The sequence below is a fragment of the Argiope bruennichi genome, chromosome 4 (assembly GCF_947563725.1).
Source record: "Argiope bruennichi chromosome 4, qqArgBrue1.1, whole genome shotgun sequence".
Classification (NCBI taxonomy): Eukaryota; Metazoa; Arthropoda; class Arachnida; order Araneae; family Araneidae; genus Argiope; species Argiope bruennichi.
In genome coordinates, this window is record NC_079154.1 from 6520617 (window position 1) to 6545096 (window position 24480).

The following is a 24480-nucleotide window of genomic DNA, read 5'->3' on the forward strand; positions in this document are numbered from 1 at the left end:
TGCTGTAAAATATGCCAATTCATGCCGGGAATAAAATAACGACATGCGAGATAGTTAAATCAATCGAAGAGACATTCAGAGTTTGGGATCTAATCGCAGTATTAATTCAGATCGAGTTTATGGATTAGAATGTTCTGGACAACGAAAATGGCCGAAATTTGATTTTTATTTTTTGCAACTGAATATTATATCTGATGCAAAATTTAGTTTATACAGAATCAGCAGAACGCTATGTATTTTGAGAAACACGATAGATATCAATGAAATTAAAACTGTAATAACGTTAAAAGAGTTGTTGTTTAAGAGTTGTTAAAAGAGCACTTGTCCTAGACAAGCCTTTATATAGACTTTACAATTCAGTGATTTTAAGCCAGGGGTGCCTCTCTTGTTTTTCTGTAGCGCTATCAAGAGCCAAGAGTATGACTTAGCTACACACACGTCACAACTCTTTTTACGGGGCGAACGTTATTCATGCATTTCATTCGCTCATCCACAGATCGTAATATTGACCTAAATCAGAGAATGTTCATCCCTGATCCAGAATCCCCAGTGGTACTACTCTCGGCATGGAGAGCTTTGTGACCGTGACAAATTTATACCCTCGCCAGCCACCACACACTTGTAGGGTCTTCGGCGGATGGGTTTTGAACTCGCAACCCAAAGGACCCGTAACCAACGCCCTACCAACCAGGCTATCCCAGCCCACATTAAAAGAATTTCCAAAGCTAAGTATAAAAAATAATATTGATTTCGCACAGTTATTTTTCTTCTTGCCTATGATATCGTCTGATGAATTAAAAACGATAAAAATATGTACAAATAACTGAAAACGAAGATGCGCCAAAAAAAGAGATGGAGAAGAGATATTAGGTAGTTATCTATAACAATGCAATTCGAATATAAAATATTTGAAAATTTTCATAATTCTTTAATTTCTAATTTGGACCAATGCCAAATGAGTGAAGTAGATTTGCACTTTTTGTTGTGTATTAGCAAAGAGAATCTAAACTTATCAAAAAATTATTAATTAAAAATCAACAAATAAACTAATTTGATCATTCATGTTTTAAATTAGAGAAAAATGTTCGAATGACCTCCAAAAATACTGAAAAAGACTACGGAATATTACAAAGCCAAAAGATGTCATTTTAGCTTTAATTCTTAAAATGCATTGAAAGAAGGATTAACTTCGAAAAAATTCCAAAAATCCAGTAAATAATATGAAGGATACAAAAAAAAATTTTTTTTAGAGCAACAATTATCTGTTTCCTTTGACGTTGCACTGATTGTGTTTGTTTATCAATAATTAGAAACTATACTATGAGCAAACACACTACAAAAAAACCCTCAAAATAACACACAATATCAAATAAAAATATTTACTACATAAAATTTAAAAATTTGGGCTTAGGCCATTGAGTGACTATTACGACTACCTGTGTGCCAAGTTTCGTGACTGTAAGAGCCATGGATTTTCCTGGGCATTGCAGACATCCTCAATGTTTTATTTATAAATTATATAAATATAGAAGAATGACTTGTTTTTATTATAAAGCAAAATAAAAATTGTATTTTTAAAAGCATTTTTAATCGAATCAAATAATAATATAACATGGTATTTATTCCTCAAACCTAAAACTACAAAAATAAATAAATAAACCAGGGAAAAACTTAATTCTGTATAAAATTACTTTAAAATTAGCCTAATATATGAGTATAGGCTCAATAATTAGAATGTATTTATTTTCATTTTAATATTGATAAAATAAGAGTTTAAATAATATTGAATACCCTATTATTTAAAAATGTAAAATAAACCATAAAATGTTTCCATTATAAGTAGTTTCTTCAAAATATACTAATACACAGAAATAAATAAAAATAGATTTAACTGATATATTATTCTATAAAGATTGTAGCACAATAATTCATAAGATTACAACGATAAGGATTTTATGTAAGCGTTCAAACCTTCCCAGTTTCCTTAGAAGAACTGGTGAGATTACCTTGAATCTTGAGGTTCCATAATATGAACCTTCGATGACGTGAGATCACCTAATCCAGCCTTGCTCTATGAATAATTTTGCTCAGATTATGAGCAACTAAATATTATTTCATATTTCCCTTTATTGCTATTAGGATATGAAAAATGCGCAATCATCTAAATGCTTGTTTATGTTTTTAAATAATAGTTCATAACTATGAGTCTAACAATAGTTAAATGTTTCTTTAAGTAACTCCGTTGCTCATTATCACTTAATATCCTTTATTTGAATAATATAATCGATTGTACAGCTTATAGCATTTAAATTCTTGTTTGTTCTTTCATAAATATTTAAGAAATATTAATATTAATAATAACGCTAACAATAATACAATATTAACAATATTATTATTGAATAATAGTATTATTATTTACTACAAAATTATTACCAGATATTTTGATGAAACCTAATCTTAGGTTACTGATCAAGTGAGTTCCCTTTCTTATAATTAGAATATTGAATGCAATGCAAAATTAGAATAAAATACAACAAAATTCAAATAAAAAATATTCTCAAAATAGACTGACTGTAATGCATATTCAATGATATTTATCTCTTGTTTTATGAAAATCGTGAATCGCATCATTATATTTTCATAAGAATTTAAGTATCACACATTATTTGAGGAGGCAGAATATTTCTGAGAAATGATGATATTTTTGTTTTATATTGTTTGTATTTATTATATAGCTCTTAAAGATATTGAAGAAATAATATTGATATGTCTTCTCTCACATTAAAGAAAATAATCTTTAAAAGTATTAACAATGCAATTATGCATGAAATGTGATAGTAAAATACAGTGATCATTTTAAATTTGTTTCTAGATTAAATAAATGTATCATTCACAATTTTTTATTATAATCCTTACTCCCTAATGCATAACTTTATTTTTTTCTTTATCTAGGAATTAATTCAAAAACCTTTAAAGAGAGCACGTTAAAAATTTTTTTTGCACTTAAACAAATATCCTGATGCCTTATCACCTGACAGTTAAAAAGAATTATTCATGAATAATTATCCTGCTTTTAGCTTTTCGGGGGAAGGGGTCTGCGCCATTTTTCTAAAGCGGGGATTTTATGACATGAGAATAATTTTCCAAATTAATTAGGGAAATGAACGATTATGAGAACGATTTTGTTCCCCCCAAAATGTATTTTTATTAGATAAGATAAAAGTGGAAAATTTTATTTTTGGATCAATGATGGATATTTTGATTCAAGAAAATATAATACATAAAATGAAAAAAACCTCTCAAAATCGAAAGAAGCAATACATCATTTTATATGATATCTTAATTTATTTATAAAGATTTAAGATATGTGATTACGTTTGGGTTGAATTAAAAAAAATGTTAGTAAATTCGGATATTTTTAAATATTTTTATAAAATAGATTCTGAGAATAACCTATGAAGTAAAGACATATCATTTAAAAGTCAAAAGTGTTTAGAAAATTGGAAGAAATGGGAAATTTCTTTAGCTAAAAGAAATGAGCAAAAATTCAAATTTATCAAATGATTCGGTCCACATTTTGCATATAATTTAAGAAATTCCTTATCTAATTCCTGAAGAAGGCTATAAATTATATTTCTATTGAAACTTTAAATGCTAGCGTTTGGCTAATAACTTTTTTAACTTAACGCCATTTTTTTTAGATTAAACTACTATAAAGTCTTTTTGAAAGGACAAATGGATCATTTTATAGTTCTTGAACTATAAAATGAGCAAGAACATGTTGAGAAATTATTATACTAAATTTAAACAAAATATTTATTTAATATATGAAGTGTTAAGATTTTTTTACCAAAGTTTAGAACTCCAAATAAAGTATTTGATAGGATACAACTGTATTTAAGCATAAATTATGCAAGCATTCAAACGTAAATTACGCAGATATAAAAACGAATACAACTTACCAAAGATTGGACACAGAAACAAATTTCGAAATGTTTTATAAAAACAATAGTTCAGAAATGAAAAATATTAAATTATAAATATTCGTCACTAATGCCACAAAATCTAATTTTTAATAGTCATCTGCCAATAGTGGATTTTGTAATAAGAGAGAATGGATGAAAATATGAAATTTTCTTTTTATCGCTTTCTCACCAAAATATATATATATTTATATTCAACTAAAATAACATTATAAGATTTATTGTTCAATGAAATGAATATTTAATTGGAAATATTCTTTTCTATAAAGAAATATACATTTTAATAAATTCCTCAAAACTAGTTTCTAATTCGATTGAAATATCTTTTATATATTCCAGGTGTCTTAATTTTAAAGAAAATAAAATAAAATTGATAATGAAGATTTCAGTTAAACGTTAAAAGAAAACTGAGTATGCAGCTTCAGTTTCGAATTATTGTAGATAATTAAAACTCAATTTTATTTCAGAAAACATGAAATTATGGAATTTACATAATTCTGAAAATTCATTCTGTGTGCATAAAAATATTAAAAAAAATTAAATTTTAATTAGAATTACAAAATGATATCCAATTTTGTTCCAAATAAATGGATACAAGATAACAAGTAAAAAATAAAAGAAAAATTAAAAAATTAAATTGCCTGGAATGTTTTGAAATTTTTAAAAATGGTATATCATTTAATTTTTAAAAAATAATATATTTGGTTTTAAAGAGTTTTTAAAATGCTTGACGTATTTATATTTTAATGCATCTATATAAAAAATCATAATCTTTAATAAATAATTCGCAAAAGTGCCTAGTGGAGTCCACCGTCCTATTAAACGATAGAAATACTATTTAAAAATGATTATCGGTGGTTTTCTTCACACGTGTTTCAAATTTCTTTCTTTATATAACGAAAAATTAATATAGAAATAAAAATTAAACCTCCTGAATTTTTAAAAATAATATATTTCGCTTCAAAGAATTAAAAAAAAAATATTTGACATGTGTGAGTTTTAATGCAAATGCTTAAAAAAATTCATAACCTTAAGTGTATAAATAATTCTCTAAAATGTCTAGTAGAGTCTACCGTCCCTTTAAAAAATAAAAACTCAGAAATATTACTTAAAAAACCGATTATCAGTAGTCTTTTTCACAAGTAGTTAATTTCCCTTTTGTTGTAAATAAAAATTTTATCAAGGCACTTTAGAGTATCCGAAACCCGCTTACCTGAACAACTCTTCATTGGCCTCTTCCAGATCTCTTTGCTTAGTATCCAGCTCCTTCTGTCTGTTGTCGAGGGTGTCCCGCAGTTGCTGGAGCTCCGTCTCCTTGGTGTCCAGGGCCTCCTCCAGCTGGCTCTGGATCCGCTTTATCTTCAGATCCTTCTGCTGGATGATCTCCTGCAGCTCTTGGATGGTGTTCTCGCCCTCGATCACCACTTTCGTCTTCTCGCTCAGGAGGCTCTAAGGAAGAAAGACATGGCGAGACTGTTATCGCTGGCACGCTGTCAAAGATCCACGCGGACGGAGAAAAATAATATATGTAAAAATAGCTGAAAATGTGGTTTCAATACTTTGAGAAAATGTTTTGTGTGCCATTCCTTATATCGCGGGAAAGAATCAGAATGGTATAAAAAAAGGAGCTGCTCATTTGTAGATTATGTTCCATTAAGTGTTCACAAAGACAGGACAATCGGTAAAGACCCTTTAAGTCCCTTAAATTCAAAACGGCGTTTCGTATAGCCAGGAAAGTAAGGTGTATATAGAGTAAAGAGTCTATGTAGAATATATAAAGATATTGCGTCCTTAGCAGCAAAATAAGGAAGTTACAATAATATATATATATATATATATATATATATATATATATATATATGTGTGTGTGTGTGTGTGTGTGTGTGTGTGTGTGTGTGTGTGTGTGTGTGTGTGTGTGTGTGTGTGTGGTTGTAATGATACTTCTTAATTTAAATCTTAAATAATATTCTATCTTAAATTAGTCGATGTTACTTTATTCTAAAATAAATTTCATGCTTCTTTATTGCATTTAATAGGTGAAATCAGTTCTTACTTCTTGATTCAAATCCCACTTTTTTTTAGTTAAATATTTATAACACGCGTTCCAATAAATAGATGATAAATGCATTGCTAGCAAAGGCATAAAATCTCTAACGTTCATGATTGACCGAAGTTTCCTACGTCTCCCTTCCTTAAATCGACACTTGTCAAAGAATTCCTATCAGTATCTCTGAATTTTTACTTACGTAAGGAAATTCGTCTTATTTACATCTGAATTTTTATTTAAAAGAAAAAATTTCAAATAATATGCTCTTGTGTCGCGATGTAATAAGGCGCGCAACATCGCTTCTTCCCGTGCACAAATTAGATCCTCCCGTGGAAAAAAAATTAAAGTTAAATCCAAATATGTTTTTTATTGGCCACAAATATGCAAATATGCAAATTTAAATATATTACATATATATAAACGAATATATTACGAATATGCAAATTATATATATTCGTAATATATAATTTATATATATTATCAGATATTACGAATATTCAAATTTATATATATTATATATATATAAACATATAATCGTACATATTATTTACATATAATCGTTTACTTTAATCGCAAAGAATTGATCCAAATTATAAATATATTCGCACAGAAATGAAACATATGTCTCTAGGAAACAAATTTTTTTAAATTTTAAGGCGAAGTAAAAATATTTTTTTGTAATGGTATGTTTTCCAGTTTCGGCTGAAAAACGTGAGATAATTCTATTCCCATTTTATAGTCTCTAGGAGACGTAAAAACTTTTTTAATGACAATTAATCTTTCTGGACGCTAAGGAGCATGTGAAGTTAACTCCGTTCTATTCCGTCAAGGGATAAATAATGGATATATAATTGCATATATTTCTAACAAACTGACGTTCAATTTTAAACATACGATGAGATATTTTTCCTTTTATATTTTTCTTAGTTGTGAAGCAAAATTTGGGGACGGATCCAACAAAACTAACCCAATGCCACATGACAAAGATCGCTCCTACTACGCCACCTGTCTCTTTTGGTTCCACAGTGGCATTTATTTTTAATGTTAAACATCAGAGATAGCCTTCAGTGGCCCAGGTACATGGCTGATACAAGATTTCGAATCTGTAACCGTCCAATCTCGAAAGAAAGACCTTACTACCACGACACTTTGTTCCTTTCGATGCGCATTCGATTCTGTTCCTAGTCATACATTAAATTTGAGTGATTATAATGACACAGAGTTGATGAAATAGATTGAAGCTGCTTTGTTTCTAAGCTATGAGTAGATATGTTACTGTTGAATTGCGAGAAAAAGAAAGAATTTAAGAATGAGGAAGCGAAGATTGATGGAGAGAAAAAGGAAAGTATTTCCAACTAAGTGCTGACAAATGTTTTAGAAGAGTTCTTTGTTTAACTTCTACAATGGGTTCTTTATTCCTCCTTTATTTAAGGAAGGATTCAGATTGAGAGAAACAGTTCGTTTTAAAATAACACAGCATTTTTTAGCAGAAAAGACAATCATTTCGGTAATCTTTATTTTTTTCAACTTTTATCGTATTACTTTTTACTTTTTATCGTATAATTCAAGATTCTTATTCTGCATTCGTTAAAATTTAAATGCAGCAAACTATGAATATTTCATTCTTTACATAAAACTACCACGGAATGTTCTAAATTAATTATTAAACGAATTTACTTTTTTTTTCTCGCATACAAGGTATAGAGAAATTACTGCAATCGTCAAAAAATTCGAACTCGAGATTTTTTCGTATCACCACGTTTCATGTTTCACTGAGTTTAAAAAACACTTTTTTGTATATGTCTGTCTGTCTTTCTGCGGCAAAGATAACTCAAAAACTCTTTGAGTTAAATGGATGAAATTTTGCATGTGGCCTCTACATCAAATTTGTAGATTTCCATCAAATTTTGTACAAAATGCATTTAGAAGGAATCTGGCTGTTAGAATTCAGTTAATACGATAACTACAAATCGAAAAAAGCTAGATAAATAAAATTTGGTACACATATTAAGTGTCTGTAGCGTAGATATTTATCAAATTTTGAGCCAAATCCATTCAGGATTTAACCGTCCGTCGGTTTGTATTTTTAGAAGAATGAAAACGTGATGATTCAAAAGCGTGACACCTTAGATATATTAAATTTAGAATGCGATTTTGTGACTACAATTGTAGTCCTGTGTCAGACGTTGTTTCAATTGGTTGGGATGAAATATGTCTGAAACAAAAATTTACCTTTATTAGAGATTATGCGAGAAGATTTTGGGAAGACTATTCCTTCTAGTTCAACACTCAATCGAACTGTATACTATTAATGGGTAATTGTACCTCCAGTTGAAAAATTCGGAAAATATCCGAGAAGTTTGATATATTTCAAACTAACAAGTAGGTTTATGCTAACAATTACTAACAATTGATGATAAATTCAGGAGAATGCAGTGATGTAAACGATGTCTTTTCGCACATCCTTTAGAATGACATAATTATCTGAAAGTGTAGGAAATGAAATGTTTGTACACGTATTTTTACTAAAGTAATAATTACAGCTTGCTCATCGTCTCAGCTGTCAATCAAGAAGCAGATTTTTTTTTTATATTGTCATAATAAAACTTACATAATTAACAGAGTTTTGATTATTGAAACAAAAATTATTTTATTTTTTTCAAGGTATAAAAAGGCTTGTATATTAATCGCATGCCAATCGCAAAAAAAAAAAAAAAAAAAAAAAAAAAGATTATTATCAAAAGATCATGTTTATTTGCGATTTACTTCCAAAAAAAATCACGAAAAATGTCATATTGGTATATTGACTACATTTCGCATATGACATGTGGTATAGCATAATTTTTGACATTAGAATTCGGATCAGTCAAAAGTTCGCCATGGTTAACAGTAGTTAACGAAAACCACGATATTTCATTGTTTTTGCCTAAGAATTGAAAGGAATTTAAAAGCATTAACTTAGATATTTAGGAATCAACCAATGTCTTCTCACTTGCCGAGAGGATTTTTTTTTTTTTCATTTTGGTTATAAAAGACTGCGGATAAGCATTTTTTTTTTTTAATGTTCGAAGAATTTGCAACTTATTTTTTTTAGTTCGAATGCTACAAAGTCTTAATGGAATTTATAATAAACGATTCTGTTTTTAATACGAAAATCTTATTTTATCTAACCAAAATGTTTCTGATTTTAAATTTTGATTCAACGATTAGCCATCTGACCGTCGTAGTATATTATGCATTGCTTTAACGTATTTTTAAGCTTAAAATGTTTAAATTAAAAATAATTCATAGACTTTAGATACAAAAATTTCTCTAAAATACGGACTTTCTAAGCATCTCATAAAAATAGATTTATAGATATATAAATTTGTGGCTAAACTTTTATAACTGAAGATTCCAAATAGATAAAAATGTTCGGACAGGCAGATACCTTCTAATTCGATAACAGAGCAATAAAGCGATTAGGAGAATAAATAAAAAGGAATTATAATGCAATTTTATCTTTTGTCTTGCTTACAGAATTCATTTAAAAAATGAATTTGCAACACGTCCTTATGATTCTTCTAATGATTTAGATGCCGTTCTGGTGAATTCGCAAGTAAAGTTTTTTCAGTCAAAATAACCCTATTTCATACTTACTCTTACAGTTTCCTCTGACTCTTTCAACGAATGTTGCAATTGAGAAATCTCGTTGTCCTTTTCGATTAGAACGCTGCTGTGGTGCTGCGAGCTCTGAGCCAGCTGGTCCTGGAGAACCTGAACGCTCCTCTGGAGAATCTGAATCTTGTCCAGCCTCCTCGTGCACTCCTCTTGCAGACCCTGCGGTAAGAAGAAACCGTCAACAAAACTGTCTCAACAATTTTTCTTTAATTCTGCGGTATCTTAGCAAGCAATCACCTTAATGGCCTCGTCTTTAATTTTCAAGCCATCGATTAAAGAGTGGACCTCTTTCAGCATCTTGTCCACCGATTGGGAGGAGAGACTCGGGCATTCGGTGTGGTCGCTCGTGGAGGAGCTCTAGTGATCAAAATAGTGGAATTAGATGACAGAATTGTTATGAGTAAAAAGTATTCAAATATTGGGAATTCTCACCAAATATAAGAGTGCAAAGGGAATAAGACACATTTTGCATGATACTGCCTTTATTATGCAGCCAAACTATCTAATATATAAAAATGAATTTTCGTTTGTTCGTATTTTCACGATTTTCCGTACCATTCATCCTATGGCGAAAAAAGTTTGCAAACTTATTACTTGCACTTGCGCGCAGCTTATAGATATAGTACAATTATTGTATCTAATAGATAAAAATGAATTTTTTTGTATGTTAGTTTTTTTATGCGCTGCCGTATCATTCATCCAATGGCGACAAAACTTTGCCAACTTATTGCTTGCACTTGAGGGCAGCTTATAGGCATAGTACAATTATTGTATCTAATACATAAAAATGAATTTTTTTGTATGTTAGTTTTTTTATGCGCTGCCGTATCATTCATCCAATGGCGACAACACTTTGCCAACTTATTGCTTGCACTTGAGGGCAGCTTATAGGCATAGTACAATTATTGTATCTAATACATAAAAATGAATTTTTTTGTATGTTAGTTTTTTTATGCGCTGCCGTATCATTCATCCAATGGCGACAAAACTTTGCCAACTTATTGCTTGCACTTGAGGGCAGCTTATAGGCATAGTACAATTATTTTACCATTAAATAATTGGCATACATGATGCATGGTTTTCGCATTTTTGGTATATAATAATTATTATAAAAGTCATATGATAATGAAAATTCCCTTATTAATCTTTAGGAATTATAATAAATCTATAACTATTTTTGAACCTTCTTAGCGTAAGAAATATTTTCACTCATATCTGCTTAATTATGCATCTCATTACTTTCCAGAGTGCGAAGAATTAAACTTTTAGGAAATATAATATTAAATAATTGGGTTCTTCCTTCATTTTGAAAAATGATAAAAATAAAACAAGACATATAATTTATTTAACAATTTTTCTGTATCAAAAAAGAGTAACTCAAAATTGTATCTTATTCTGAAAGGAGTCAAATAATACAAAGTATTACGAAAACCTATTGCAAAGGAGATAATTTCACATTTGAAAATAGAAATGACTTCTATTTATGGAAGTATAAAGGAAAATCGAGTGGCGGACTCTCCATTTATTCTCGAAATGTGCCAATCTGTTTGACCTTCAAAACACTAGATTCCTTAATAAAAAATAGTTACATCCCTTAAATTTCATGAACATATTTTTTCAATTACAGATTCAAACTCAGAAACCATACAGCATATTAGTCTGCAACAACCCCGCATTTCTGTACGACACTGTATCTCGTTTTGTACTCCGAAGAATGACTACACATCGTTTCTTGCCCCGCAACCTTGAAATGTTCCCATGCAAGATTCAGACTCGTCAGCCCCTAATGTCATCAATACACACTATAATTTCGCGAACGCTATACTGCAGCTTGGGGATGAGGGTAAATTCGATGTTGACAACATATGATTCTACAAGGAGGTGTATTTTCATCTCAATGGCTATGTCTACAAGCAGAATTCGCGAATTTGGGGAACCGAAAACCTTTAACCCTATATTCTCCAAAAATAATGGCCGATAAATGCTGCTGGAAACCTTTGGATTCTGGAAGAATTTGTGGAGATTTATATTGGCTTGGAGGGTCATTCGAACGCCTCTTGGTTCATGCAAGACAAGGCTCTTACAGTATTTAATTTCTTGAGCGAGCATTTCAATGATGGAGAATAAAGGAAGCGTTAGAAAGTATTTATACAGTTTTAGAAAGGAATTATGCTGATACTGTGCTTTGGTTCTGTAGGAAAATCTAAGCGGATGCAACTTAAAAGTTAAATTTACATTAAAGCTTGAGTCGAGTGGTTAGAAAATTATTTTTTAATTGCAAATAATTATAAATTATTACATGCACACATATGTTATTTTGCTCATGCTTTTTTTTAATTTGTGCCTAATTTCACATTAACAAAGCAACTTTCCTGATATGAACGTGCTCCCATGCCAGTCTCTGATTAGATACTTTCGCTGTAGAGCCGCCATTCGGCGCACAAGTAACAATATTATCCTCGGAGTTTCACCTAACTTCTTAAACATCATAAGACAGAGTGGTTTTGTTATTCTTGCGGAAGGAGAGTTCGCATAAAACCACCATTACTACTCATTAGCGAAGGAGCCGTCTCCCCAGAAAGCGCGAGGACCGAGAATAAAGCGAGCGAGTTTTGCAAATGCTATTAGAGCGAACACTGCGTTTGGAATCTTCTTTAGGGTAAAAGCATTAGGTGAAAATGAGGGGAAAAATTCTACAGAAAAGGCATTCCGAGAGTTTCTGGAAAAGAAAGATAAGCGAAACTGCCGAGCTCCGAAAGGTCTAAATTTGAAATATTTGATAACTTAAAAGTCTCACATCATATATCGATATATGAAAATGTGGCAATGCTTCGACGATGGTTTTTTATTTCTTAATAGCAAGGAAAGTGTTGGAATAAAGAGCAGTTTAGATATCAACATTTTAAAAAACATTCAAATGCAGTATTTTTCTAATTTTTCAAAAATCAAAATTTAAAATTAGAGTTTTAGTTTCTACATATATTTTAATGCTGAGCTTTCCAAACACAGATATTAAAATCTCTATTATATGCAATGTTAGCGTAGTGGTAAATTATAGAACAAAGAGGCGAATAGAGGTATTTGTATTTACTACCTCTACGTATGTGAATACATACGTAGAAGTATCAATTTGCATATAGACCACTATAATAGGTCTTTTTTTATTTGCAGCACCCGTTACACCTTATTTGCAGCACCCGTTACACAGCACCTCTTTATCTAAATTTTAGAACTACTAACGGATGAAACTTTTTACATATACATGATATATATAATAATATGATATTTTACCCCAATAAATAGTCTAAATAATTGGAACAAAGTTCCTTATATATAGCGAAATTTCTTTCACTCCAACTGATTAATTTGTCAATTTTTAATTATAAATATTAATGAATATGAAAGAATGCTATATCTCAACATGAATATTTTTTATGATTAAAGATATGATATCTTTTGAACGAAGCTCGGTGACAAATATCCATCAGAACAAATAGCAATATATATTGAGATATGAAATATTTCTGATTTAATAATTCCCAAACATATATTATTTATATAAATTTGGGATTAGTAGAAATAATTCGTCCATTTTTATGTATCGAACAAGGATGATCTTATCAAAATTTTATAAACTACTAACATGTGAAACTTTATATATTGTTTTTTTCCATTAAATTCCATTTCCCCCCACATTCTTGCCGTATGAATTCAGTAATGTGTTTTAATGCTATTATTTAATTGCAGTTTATATTGAGATAATAATAATTCAAAGAATCCTTTTCCAAAAATAGATTTTTTTTTTGTTCTCATACTGTGCCTAGTAATGTTGAAGTAAAGATTTGATTTTTTTAATAAAAAAGTATAATTTAAAACTTACAAAAATGCGTATATGATATTATTTCGATGAATTTCCGATCTTTAAACAGAACAAAAAATAGGTAGCAAAATATATCCATTTAAAAATAGGTAGAAAAAAGAGTTCGATTGCACAAATAGAAATTTTCCTATGACAGTTATAGAATACATAGTATCGGTTTATTAAGAAGATACAAAATAAGTCATAATAAAATAACAAGTGATAGTTTTACAAATATTAGGTCTCAATTTAATCAACGAAAACCAAACTTACTTAGAACTGCTCGTACTTTACGCCTTTGCTGACCTTTCTCTTTTATTTTTAAAAGAAAAATTCCAGAAACAATAGAATAGATACAGTGAAGAATTAAAAATTTCTGTAATCCACAAAATCAATCTTTAAAATTTTTAAAAGCCTGCGCATTATCGCTTTTTCCATTATGTTATCCAAACTAAACTTATCATAAAGTAAATACCTCTCAAGTCAAAAAATTTTCTTATTAATATTTTGTTACTTTTTCTTAGCTGTTTTGAAATCTATTTTTCTTTCAGTTGAAAATAAAAAATATTACATTATATATATATATATATCTGTATTTGTAATGCTGGATGTTTTTCAAATATAAGCCTTTAGCTTAAAAGCAAGAAGAAAAATCTGAAATAAGGAGATTTTACAGAGAAATGTATGTGTATGTTGAAATGCTCTGTGGCAAATCGCCATTCGTGTTTTTTCGCTACTGGTGTGAATCGCCTGATTCTCATTGATGATTTCAACACACACACACACACACACACACACACACACACACACACACACACACACACACACACACACACACACACACAGCGCTAACGTGCATGGAACAAAAATCGCTCAAATTACTTATTGTCGAATGGCAGTAGTGAAATTATACAAAGCGTTGTACAAATATTTTGTCATATAAAGGCTTATGAGCGCTTTTTATAGTTTCATTTTATTGACATCTCTCTTAACATTTCTTAACATCTCTCTTAAATAATTCATGGAAGAGCAAAATATTATTAGAATTTCTCGGTTATTGACTTGCTTGTCATCGTGTCAAATCAACTCCACTCAGTCCGAGGAAAGAATATGTAAAAGAAGTCAAGTTGATAGAAATGTGCATCAAATCACATTAAATCGAGAGCGAGAAAAGGCTTAAAGGCCATCAAATGGATACTAGCAATGAATTATCAATGGAAATGGATACCATACCTTCCAGGTTTATTTCGCATCATTTAAAATTCAAAAATAAATTTTTAAAGTTATCGATTTCATTTCAGTACATATTTTATTTTTTACACCTTAATATTTTTAACATTTACATTGGTTTCATTCTAAAACAATTTTATGATGAAATTCAAATTCATCCATAAAAGCATTCAATCAGATGTGTTCATCAGTATTAAAATTGAGATTAAAAAAGTGTCTTCTTTCGATATTACCTCCGAAGTAAGAGTTCACTTTCATTTTTATTTTGTGGCATGTAATTATTTTAATTTCCAATTGTATCAAATAACATGCTAAATTAAAAAAAATGCATTCCGTATTAATCGTTTCAGTAAAAAGTCTGTGCGAACATGCTAGTCGTCAGAGGCGGCTAGTTTATAATAATATCCTAATATTGGGCATCAAGCAGGTTTCGGAAAGTGATTAAAACATACTTTAAAAGAAGTGTGTCTATCTCTTATAATAAGGAATGACTATTTCATTGTGTGGCCAAAATTGTAAGAACAACCTGCTACTCAGTGCTAATAGTACTGAATGAATCACTTCTGGCTGTGATGATTCTTTCAGGTATTTACTCTATAGCTGGCATAAGCGTTGAGGAGGAATAGTAGTGTAGAATAGTGTATGTATATATGTGTAGGTGTAGGATATGTCTCTCTCTCTCTCTCTCTCTCTCTCTCTATATATATATATATATATATATATATATATATATATATATATATATATATATATATAAACATCCATTGAGTGCATACTGATTATGCGCTCAAAAATGATAATGTAAAGCATCTTGCAAAGAGAGGGCACAGGTTGGAAAATTGAATTCGAAATGGGATTTCATATGATGGTAGTATACCTTTAGGATATCCATTTATTAAAATTTTAAAACGCAATATTCAGCTAGTTCCGAGTAAATGATCTTCTAACTTTGAGCATAATTTATATATTTGTAATTTGCAACTGTTGCTGAATGTCCTGGCAGTTCACTCTGGACAGCTTTGGATTAACTGCCAGTGAGACCAAGGTTCGATCTTAGGTTTAGTTTTCCTTCTAATTTCCGTGCAAAAATTTTCAGATTAATACTTTACAAATAGTTTTAATTATTCTGCTTTAAATTTTTAATGGATATATAAATATTAATTCTCCTAATTCTCGAATTATAATTAGATAAAAAATAATTATAAATTTAGATGTAGTTTTTAAAATAGAAATTTTTTTGCTAAAGGACGGATGAAAAAAGAGAAGCTAAAATAAGAACAAATACAAAATTCTCAATCTGAAAGTTTAAACAAAATGAAATGAATTTATGCAATGTATTTATTACTCCAAGTTGAAAAACGCGACTCTTTAAACTGACAGAAAAGAAATTTTTATATTGGTTATTAAATTTAATTATACCTAATTTTTTTTTTGTAAAAATTTGAATCCAAACTAATTCATTTACAAATGTTGTAGTTTTTTTTAACTCATGAAAGCATACAAAATTAAACAGAATTTTCAATTTCTATTTTAGACATAACTAGGAATAATAGAATTATTAATATACGAAGAGAAATGGACATTAATTTCAATGATATTTACATTTTTGGAGTCGCAATATTTAATCATTCCTTTTATAGCCATTAAATCAATAATGGGAAATCAATACTATCATCAGAGACACTTTTGCAGCCGTAAAAATGATCTAATCTAGATAAGCTGTCGGGAACGATCACTTAAAAATACCGAATTCGCAATAGATTGGAAGCTGTGAATGCTCTGATACTGACACCCCATCCATCATTCTAACCCAGACACGCCCCTCCTTGTCACTTTTGTTCATCACATTCTTAAAACTCTGCTACCTCCATATATTTATATATACATGGGCTGAAACCACATTTCCCAGTTATACTCCTGTGTATTGCCTTCTTACATTGCCCATAGAATCAATATCAAGCGACCAAGAAAACCCCGAGACGCAATTTCCCCAACTTATGTGTGTTTGAAGAACATGCTTAATCAGAATTCTTAGAAAGTCAATAAAGCGCTCAAAAATATCATCAGAATTTCCATCATCATGGATAATTCTGTTCATCGATCTTTATTTAATGACCTTAAGAGTTCCAAGTTTTTGATAGCACACACGCTACAGAATCGCTTTGGGAATGCGATTCTGTATAAGTTTTACTGACAGCGAAATTTTACTTTTATACCGACTTTAAGCTCAGCTTTTAATTCTTTATGTATCTATTAACTTCAGAACGGGAGAAGCGTTTCAGAAATCTAAATTTAGGATAAGACATGAATTTATTTTCATAACAATAATAATCTGTTGAAAAGTTATTTCCTAATTTTTATTTTAACAACAGATTACTTTTTCGTAAAACTTTACTAATATTATATAAAAAAATAGGTTAATGTTAATTTTTTTATATAAATGTAGCTTGGAAGCAATAGCCATTGATTGGATTTTTTTAAATTCTATTAGTCATCATTAATTCAGGCTAAAAATGTAATACGAAAAAAATTGCAAGAAAATGGAGGGAAAAAAGCTCATAATTAAAATAAGGCTTTGGAATATTTTATTAAAAAAATGTTGGCAAATAAATTCCTTCAAATTTATAAAAGCTTAAGAAAATATAAATTTTTTTCTTTATAGTGCACAGTATTTTATCTTCCTTTTATTTACAAAATAAAAAAATCAGAATGAATAGTGTTACGGATTCCACTACTACTACTAAGTCCGTAAAGTCACCGAGTTCGTTTATAGTGGGTGTATGGTGTGAAAACAATCACAATCAACAGCCTAAGTAGAAAACAACGACGACGTTTATTAAACACAAAGACACAGACGACGAATACAAAGACGAGAACTATATACAGCAGAGATGTACACACAGCAGCACAATACATCAGGCAGTAGCCCACAAGTAGTAATAACGACCACAGTACACAAAGCGGCCAGACAGAATTCAACAGGAGAGAAAATCCTCGGAGGTTCGCTCTACGGTATCTCCAAACGGCTGAAATTCTTCTCGCTTTAACTGTATCCAACTGTCAACTCACTACTACACGACTAGCTACTCCACACACGACATGACGCTGCTTCTACAATAAACGCCAGGACTCGACACACAGCAGTTCAGCACTCCACACAACGCTTTTTTATTCCACCATTACTTCGTTATCCTCTCGACGACTCTTTACTTGTCTACGACTCCGACTACGATTCATTGCAGCTTGAGACTGTCTTTCTTCTGCTATAGTTCTCGGGAGGTGGACCGAGAACCTTCTGGGCCAATCAGGCGTATCTCAGTTCCTATTGGATGGATCGTTAAAATTCTTGAAGTTTCCAGCATTATCTATTTTGTCACCAAAGTTGCCAAATTTGTCGGCAAGTCGCCAAATGGTCGCCAAGTTTTGGGATTAAGAATAAAATGCCATTTGGGTATAAAAGGCAAAAGGATTTAAAAGCATGCTTTTCTAAAAAGTTAGAAAATAGAAAATGATTCCTTCATCTAAAATAACAAAATCGTAGAAACATAAGTTTTTAATAAAAGAACTCCAAGCAAATTGAAATGCTAATTACATTTGCATAATTTTTTAAAATTTTAAACATGTTCAGAAATTTTCTTTACTACGATTTTCATCTAATGGTTTGTTTCTTAAGATCTTGCAATTTTGCTAATGGTTAAGGCTAAATGGTTTCATCATTTTTCGATTGCAGGATTTTGTTAAGACGTCTAGATTTTTGATGAAAAGGCATTTTCTACTTTTAAATAACTTAATAAACACATGTCTCTAAAAGCTTTTTTTTTCATTATTTTCCCAACTAGCTTTTAACTTATTTCATAATCCATTTGCTTTAGATATAGAATGGTTAAATATGTTTTTATTTTCAAATACTCTATCAGATATTCAAAATTAAATAAAATTAACGGATTAACTAATAATTAAATTTAGAAAATATGTAAACATTTTTTTTTTTCAATGGGAACACATAGCTTAAAAAAAAATCAAGAACTTAAGCACATCAAGTGAAAGAAAAATTTATTTCAAATTACCATCTTTACAAATTTTTAACTTGTAAAGTAAAAAGTTATTTTATGCAATTATCAATCTTTAAAAATGCGGTTTTACTTATTAGCTGATACGCCTAATGTTAACTAAAGTTTTCAATTAAACATTTTATGTACATTGGTCTCTTAATAGCTTCTTCAGCAATTTATTTTTAAGCCTCAAACTTTAACAGTCATAGTGCGTTACGTTTATGGTATTTTGGCGTTTTTCCAAATCTTAATAAAGCTTTTACTATTAACGTTTTTAATAACGCTATGATGTTATGAAGCTGATTTCCATTTGAAAGATTCATATGCAGCATGAACAAAACTTAACTAAGGCAATTAAAATGATCATATAATATTAGATAATTTGTTGGTATTTAGAATAATCTACGAAGTGAGGGCTTTGTGGAAAATGTTCTGAGAACATTGGCAATATTGAAACAAATTTCCAAAAACATCCAAGAATTTAAATCATGCATAATTTTTTTAACAGCCGAGACACAGCAAGGACTTTTAAGAAAACAAAAATTTTACTGTATTCATCAGTTTCCCGAAAAGGAATTTGATTTTCCCTGTTATTCTATTCAATTACAGATAATCAAATTACTGTTGAAGTTGCGCATGCGCCAATTGGACTTGCCGACTCTGAAAAATAGAGGCGAATTTAATTTTGACAAAAAGGAATTCTTGCTGCCTCTGCTGTTATTAGTTTCAGTGTTCTAAGAAAATAAAATGGCAGAAAACGAACGTAAAATTTAAAAATAAAAATAAATAAATAGAAAAAGAAGATGGCTCCCGAATAAATGAAAAGAATTGTCAGAACATCTTGTTTAAAATCAGCGCTTGCAAAATTTTCTCAGAAGTTTGCACAGTCTTTATTTTGTTCGAATTTCATTTCCCCCTGACGTTCGTAAAAAATAATTTTCAGTAAGTAAATTCTTGTTTTGTTTTTATCTCCTAGAATTCCGAAGGTAAAGACATCAAAGAAAAAGTTTGTAAAATCATTTAAGATGAAAGTGTTGATGCGAGGTAGCTTATAAATTGCACGAGGTTGTCAAAGACTGCATTAAAAAGAAATGCTTTTAGGAATACAAAAAAAGTTATAGTAAAGGAAGAGAAACATTCTTTTATTCAATTTTCATATGTAACAAAATAACTACTAACTGGTCGCATTGTCAATATTAAATAGTCATGCAGCATTCTGCGATTTTGATTATTTCGTACAATCTGGTTAATACGGAAGATCAATTTATTCTTCGGGGATAATGATTGCGTTTGCTTTCATTTGAAACTCTTATGCATTTTTTGATGTTCATGGTTCATTTAACCCTTTCAGACACACAATTTTTAAGAAAATAAAAATCCTAGTTTCATAGAATATTTTTTTACAAATAAATGAAAAAAATACACTCATTCGTTTCGATTATTTAGCGCTAAAAATTACACAAAATTAGCAAAAAAAAATATTTTCAATAAGTCCATTTTTGCAGCTTGGACATGCATATATAATTCCGCCACTTCATTAGTACACAATATCATAAATATATAAATATAAAAACATTAATATAAAATAGTTTATTCACTCATAATAAGACCACACATACCGTTTTGAACAACACATATCGTTATGAGCGACAAAAATATATTGCATTACATATTTACAATAGCAACTGAAACACTCCAAATAAAATATAAAATTATACGAGTATGAGTAACTTCGAATTTTCGAGGTAGGTTAAAATAGCCCACTAAGTATAAAAAGCTAAGCACCAACTCCAAATAGTTAATAAAATAATTTTACGCTCTAAATCGTATTAGGCATTTAATCTCTATTTTTTTTTAAATTTTCTTATGGTTGAAGGTCTTTAAAGAAGTCACAACTATCCGCGTCATCCGAGATCTTATAACATATTGTCGGCGCCAGTATAATTTTTTTTTAAAATATCTCAAACAAAACAAATATTTCATTCTAACATTTAAATGGTGCAACGCATTTGACCCTAACGGCACATTAGCTGAATTAAAATGCACCAATCCAAAGATTAAAATGTTATCAATTATAATCTTTAACAGTATACAAGATATATATATATATAATTTTTTTAAATATCTTAAAGAACTCTGTTTCTAGATTGCTGGAAAAAATAGAAGAAATATGAAAGTAATAAAATTATTTATGATATTATCAAAGAATACGAAAATATAAGTTGAATATCTTCTCTTACTTTCAGTAACTTAAGAGAAACCCACTATTAAGTATTTTTTAAATACTGAAAATGGTTTCAATTTCATTGCAACAATAAAAAGCAAAGTGAATGTTGCATAACAATATTTTTAAGGATTTAATACAAGGGAGGAAAAAAATTGGAAGCATTTAAATAACCTGCATCTTGGTGTCATTGAAACAAAAATTTCTAAAATTTAAAATGGTGCAAAAATTATCTTTATGCACATTTATTCTTAGAAATATCGCTAAAAAATGCAGAAATTTAGCTCTATTTTAAATAAACTCTTCTTAAAAATTTCGAAAAAAATCGTCCCTTAGGGCTAATTTTCTGCTTCCAGAATATATTTTTAATAAACTAACTAAGCCAACTGGTCTTCTCAATCGTCAACGTACTCACAAACAATCGCTTCTATGATTATTAGAGATTTTTAATTATTACAAATGCCCAGAAATTTGGCTTGACGCCATTAGATCTCGGGACTTCCAATACTTATTGGAGATATAATGATCTGCATTATGGCAAAATAATTTACGAATTTTACTATAAAACACATACGATCATTCAATGTATTTACTTTATGCTTTTGTAAAGCTAAGCTTAATAAATTTACTTAAAAAAATGACAAGCTGATAAAATGATTAAATAATTTCATTTAAAATTATTAAGAGCTAAATAAATATCTTCATTTCAAACTACAAGAACATAAAAAACAAAAGAAAAAAAAAAGAAGGGAAAAAACCTATCTCAAAATCGGTGTTCAGATTTCGCGTATAAAAAAAGAGAATGATAACATCCCCCCCCCTTTTTCCTTTTCTGTTGGTTTGTTAATCTAGTTCTACACTAACTTTTTATTTTTATTTTAGAAGGCATTTAATCTGTATATTTTCTGTTGCACGTGTGGAGTAAGAAAAATGAAACTAAAGAACAAACCCCCTACCACTTGTTCGCTCTGATATTCAGCATTTTGATCGAACTGTTTCATAAAGGAGATTTTTCTTCGATATGTCTATTATTTGAAAGAGCGGAATAACAAAATCAGAACATGTGCTCGAGACAATAGGCTTGAAGAGCTGAACTAAGCAACTATTCAGCATCAAAAAGACGAGGAGTGATACTTCAACTGCAGAGCTCGAGTTAGAACAAATAGTCCCTCCATTTCTTCGCATCAACCGCCATTGTCTCTACGGCTTTTGTTTATTGATTGAAGTTGTGACTCAATGCGAGCGAAGATTTACAGGCTTATATATTTGCCACAAAAAATAAGACTGCAGGTTTTATTTAGTTCTGTTAAATAAAAGATTTTATATTTGGATTTGGATCAATTTATAAAAAAAATATACAATGCAAAAATTTCTAAATATTTGACTGTATTTAAATCTACTTCTTAAAGTTTGATATCTTTATTTATTTTTTATTATAGTATTGGAAATGTGAAATATAAATATAATGTATTTTCGCTCTTGACTATTGCTCAAGTGCTTTCTTATTTGTTTTTACCGTTAAAAACACACGGGCAAAAAAAGAAAAGAAATTTGAATAACTAAAGTTGATGAGTAAAATTTAATTGCGTATTTCTCAAGTGACTTTATAATTGTAAAAGAAATGCCACCAATATCAGTTTGAAATTTCAAACCCTGGTGGCATCCTCAAAGTTGATCAAAAACTTTTGTAAAGGTTTGTAAAGGTCTTTACAGGAATACTACCTATCGTAATGCTTCTCATGACCCAACTTTGGAAATATTTTTGCACATCTTTTCCGACCATGACTTCTAGAATCTAGGCAGATCTCTAATTAGAAATATATACTGAACTAATGAATGAAGGAATATACTGAAAAAATGTACTGAATGAGTAAGACTTGGTCGAATTCATACATGTGTCATCTAGCTCAAAGGAAAAAGAAATGGTGGTGAAGTTAGAATTTTTATTTTCCCATAACTCCCTAATGATTGAAGATCATTCAAATTAGGTGAGTTGAACAATTCATTCAGCTTATGAAAACGAATAACTTGTATATTTAATTTTTTTCTTTTTGATAATTGCAATTGTTTAGAAGAAAAGGGCGGAAAAAAGATTTTCAGACCCTAATACTTCGACAGCCTTTTACATGCCACACTTCGTTACAAAGTTCTCATCAGTTTACTTAGTTCTCTTCTTCATGAGATTGGAAGAGAGGGGTAAAACATTCTTTTTCTGGCTCCCCCCTTTTTTTTCATTGACATGACGATAAATTTCGACAATCTACGCTCAACAGTAAGATAAGGGTTTATATTGAAGGCCGTGAGTGCTTCGTTACTTTGCAAAGCTTTGTGTGTTTTTAAAGCATTATTATTATCGGAAAAAATTATGCGAGCCGGCCTGTTCTATTTTGATTTATCTTGCATATAAATTAATCTTTTATGTTTTCTATTCTAAAAGTAATAAGGAATCCTAGTCAAAAACGTAATGCATCACCTGGTCTACAAAAGATCACGTAAAACACAAATAGAGTTGTAAACGGGGTGGTAATAATTGCAGTAAAAGTTTAGATAGTACAAAAATATGAATGAGTTAATTGGGTGAGATAGGCTTTGAAGAAACTATCAGCCGACTTTGATAACTTAATCTTTTTATTCTTCATTAACAAAGATGGTTTTTACATATACAAGATTCCGTGATGAAGAATAAATGTGTTACTTGAAAAAGAAGATGCGCCTTTTTGAATAACAAAGATGAGATGACTATGAAGATTTTTTTTCATATAGAAGATTCTGTGACGAAGAAGAAATATATTACATGAACAAGAAGATATGCTTTTTTGATTAACAAAGATGACTATGAAGATTTTTACATATCGTAGATTCTGTGATGAAAAAGAAATCAGTTACTCGAAGAAGATATACAGCTGTCCAGAATGAAATGTTCTACCCACATATGGATTAATGAAAATTTGTAGAGGAATTATTTTATGCAAAAATGCCAGTTGCGGGTTTTCAGGCGATTATCTCTCTTTAAGTTAAGGTCCAAATTTTCTCGGCTGTTGCCTCAAAACGAACTTTTGTTTACTCTGGCAAACAGATATCATCAATAGAGTGTAGAAAGCTTTCTCATAGAAATAAATTACCGCACTTTTTCATTTATAAAGCATTAAAAAACTGTACTAGAACCTGAATACATGGTTTTGTTCTCTAATTCCAAAGATTTTTAAATCTATTTCTGTATAGGTTCCAAATCTTTATATCGAATTTGTTTCTGTTTTTTAAAGAACTTTTAATAATAATTTCAAAATGAAATGTAGTTCAGAGAAGATTTATTTACCTTGCTTTCTACGATATACAGGGTGGCCATAATTAAACTGACAGTGCTCACAGTGTTCTGTAGCGCGATCTATTTGCGAGAATGACGCCACATTTTGTAGGAAAATTAA

At 29.9% G+C, this 24480-nt stretch overlaps 1 protein-coding gene across 3 annotated transcripts in view; it reads right to left on the reverse strand.

The window, feature by feature from the left end:
• The window catches only part of LOC129966567 (putative leucine-rich repeat-containing protein DDB_G0290503), a 206199-nt gene that overhangs the window by 71565 nt on the left and 110154 nt on the right, over positions 1-24480 (reverse strand). For all 3 annotated transcript variants that reach the window (XM_056081022.1, XM_056081023.1, XM_056081024.1), the window contains exons 6-8: positions 9928-10047; positions 9670-9849; positions 5197-5432 (exon numbers count right to left, since the gene is read on the reverse strand). In XM_056081022.1, the coding sequence (XP_055936997.1) occupies positions 5197-5432; positions 9670-9849; positions 9928-10047 (536 nt within the window). The remainder of the gene's footprint in view (positions 1-5196; positions 5433-9669; positions 9850-9927; positions 10048-24480) is intronic.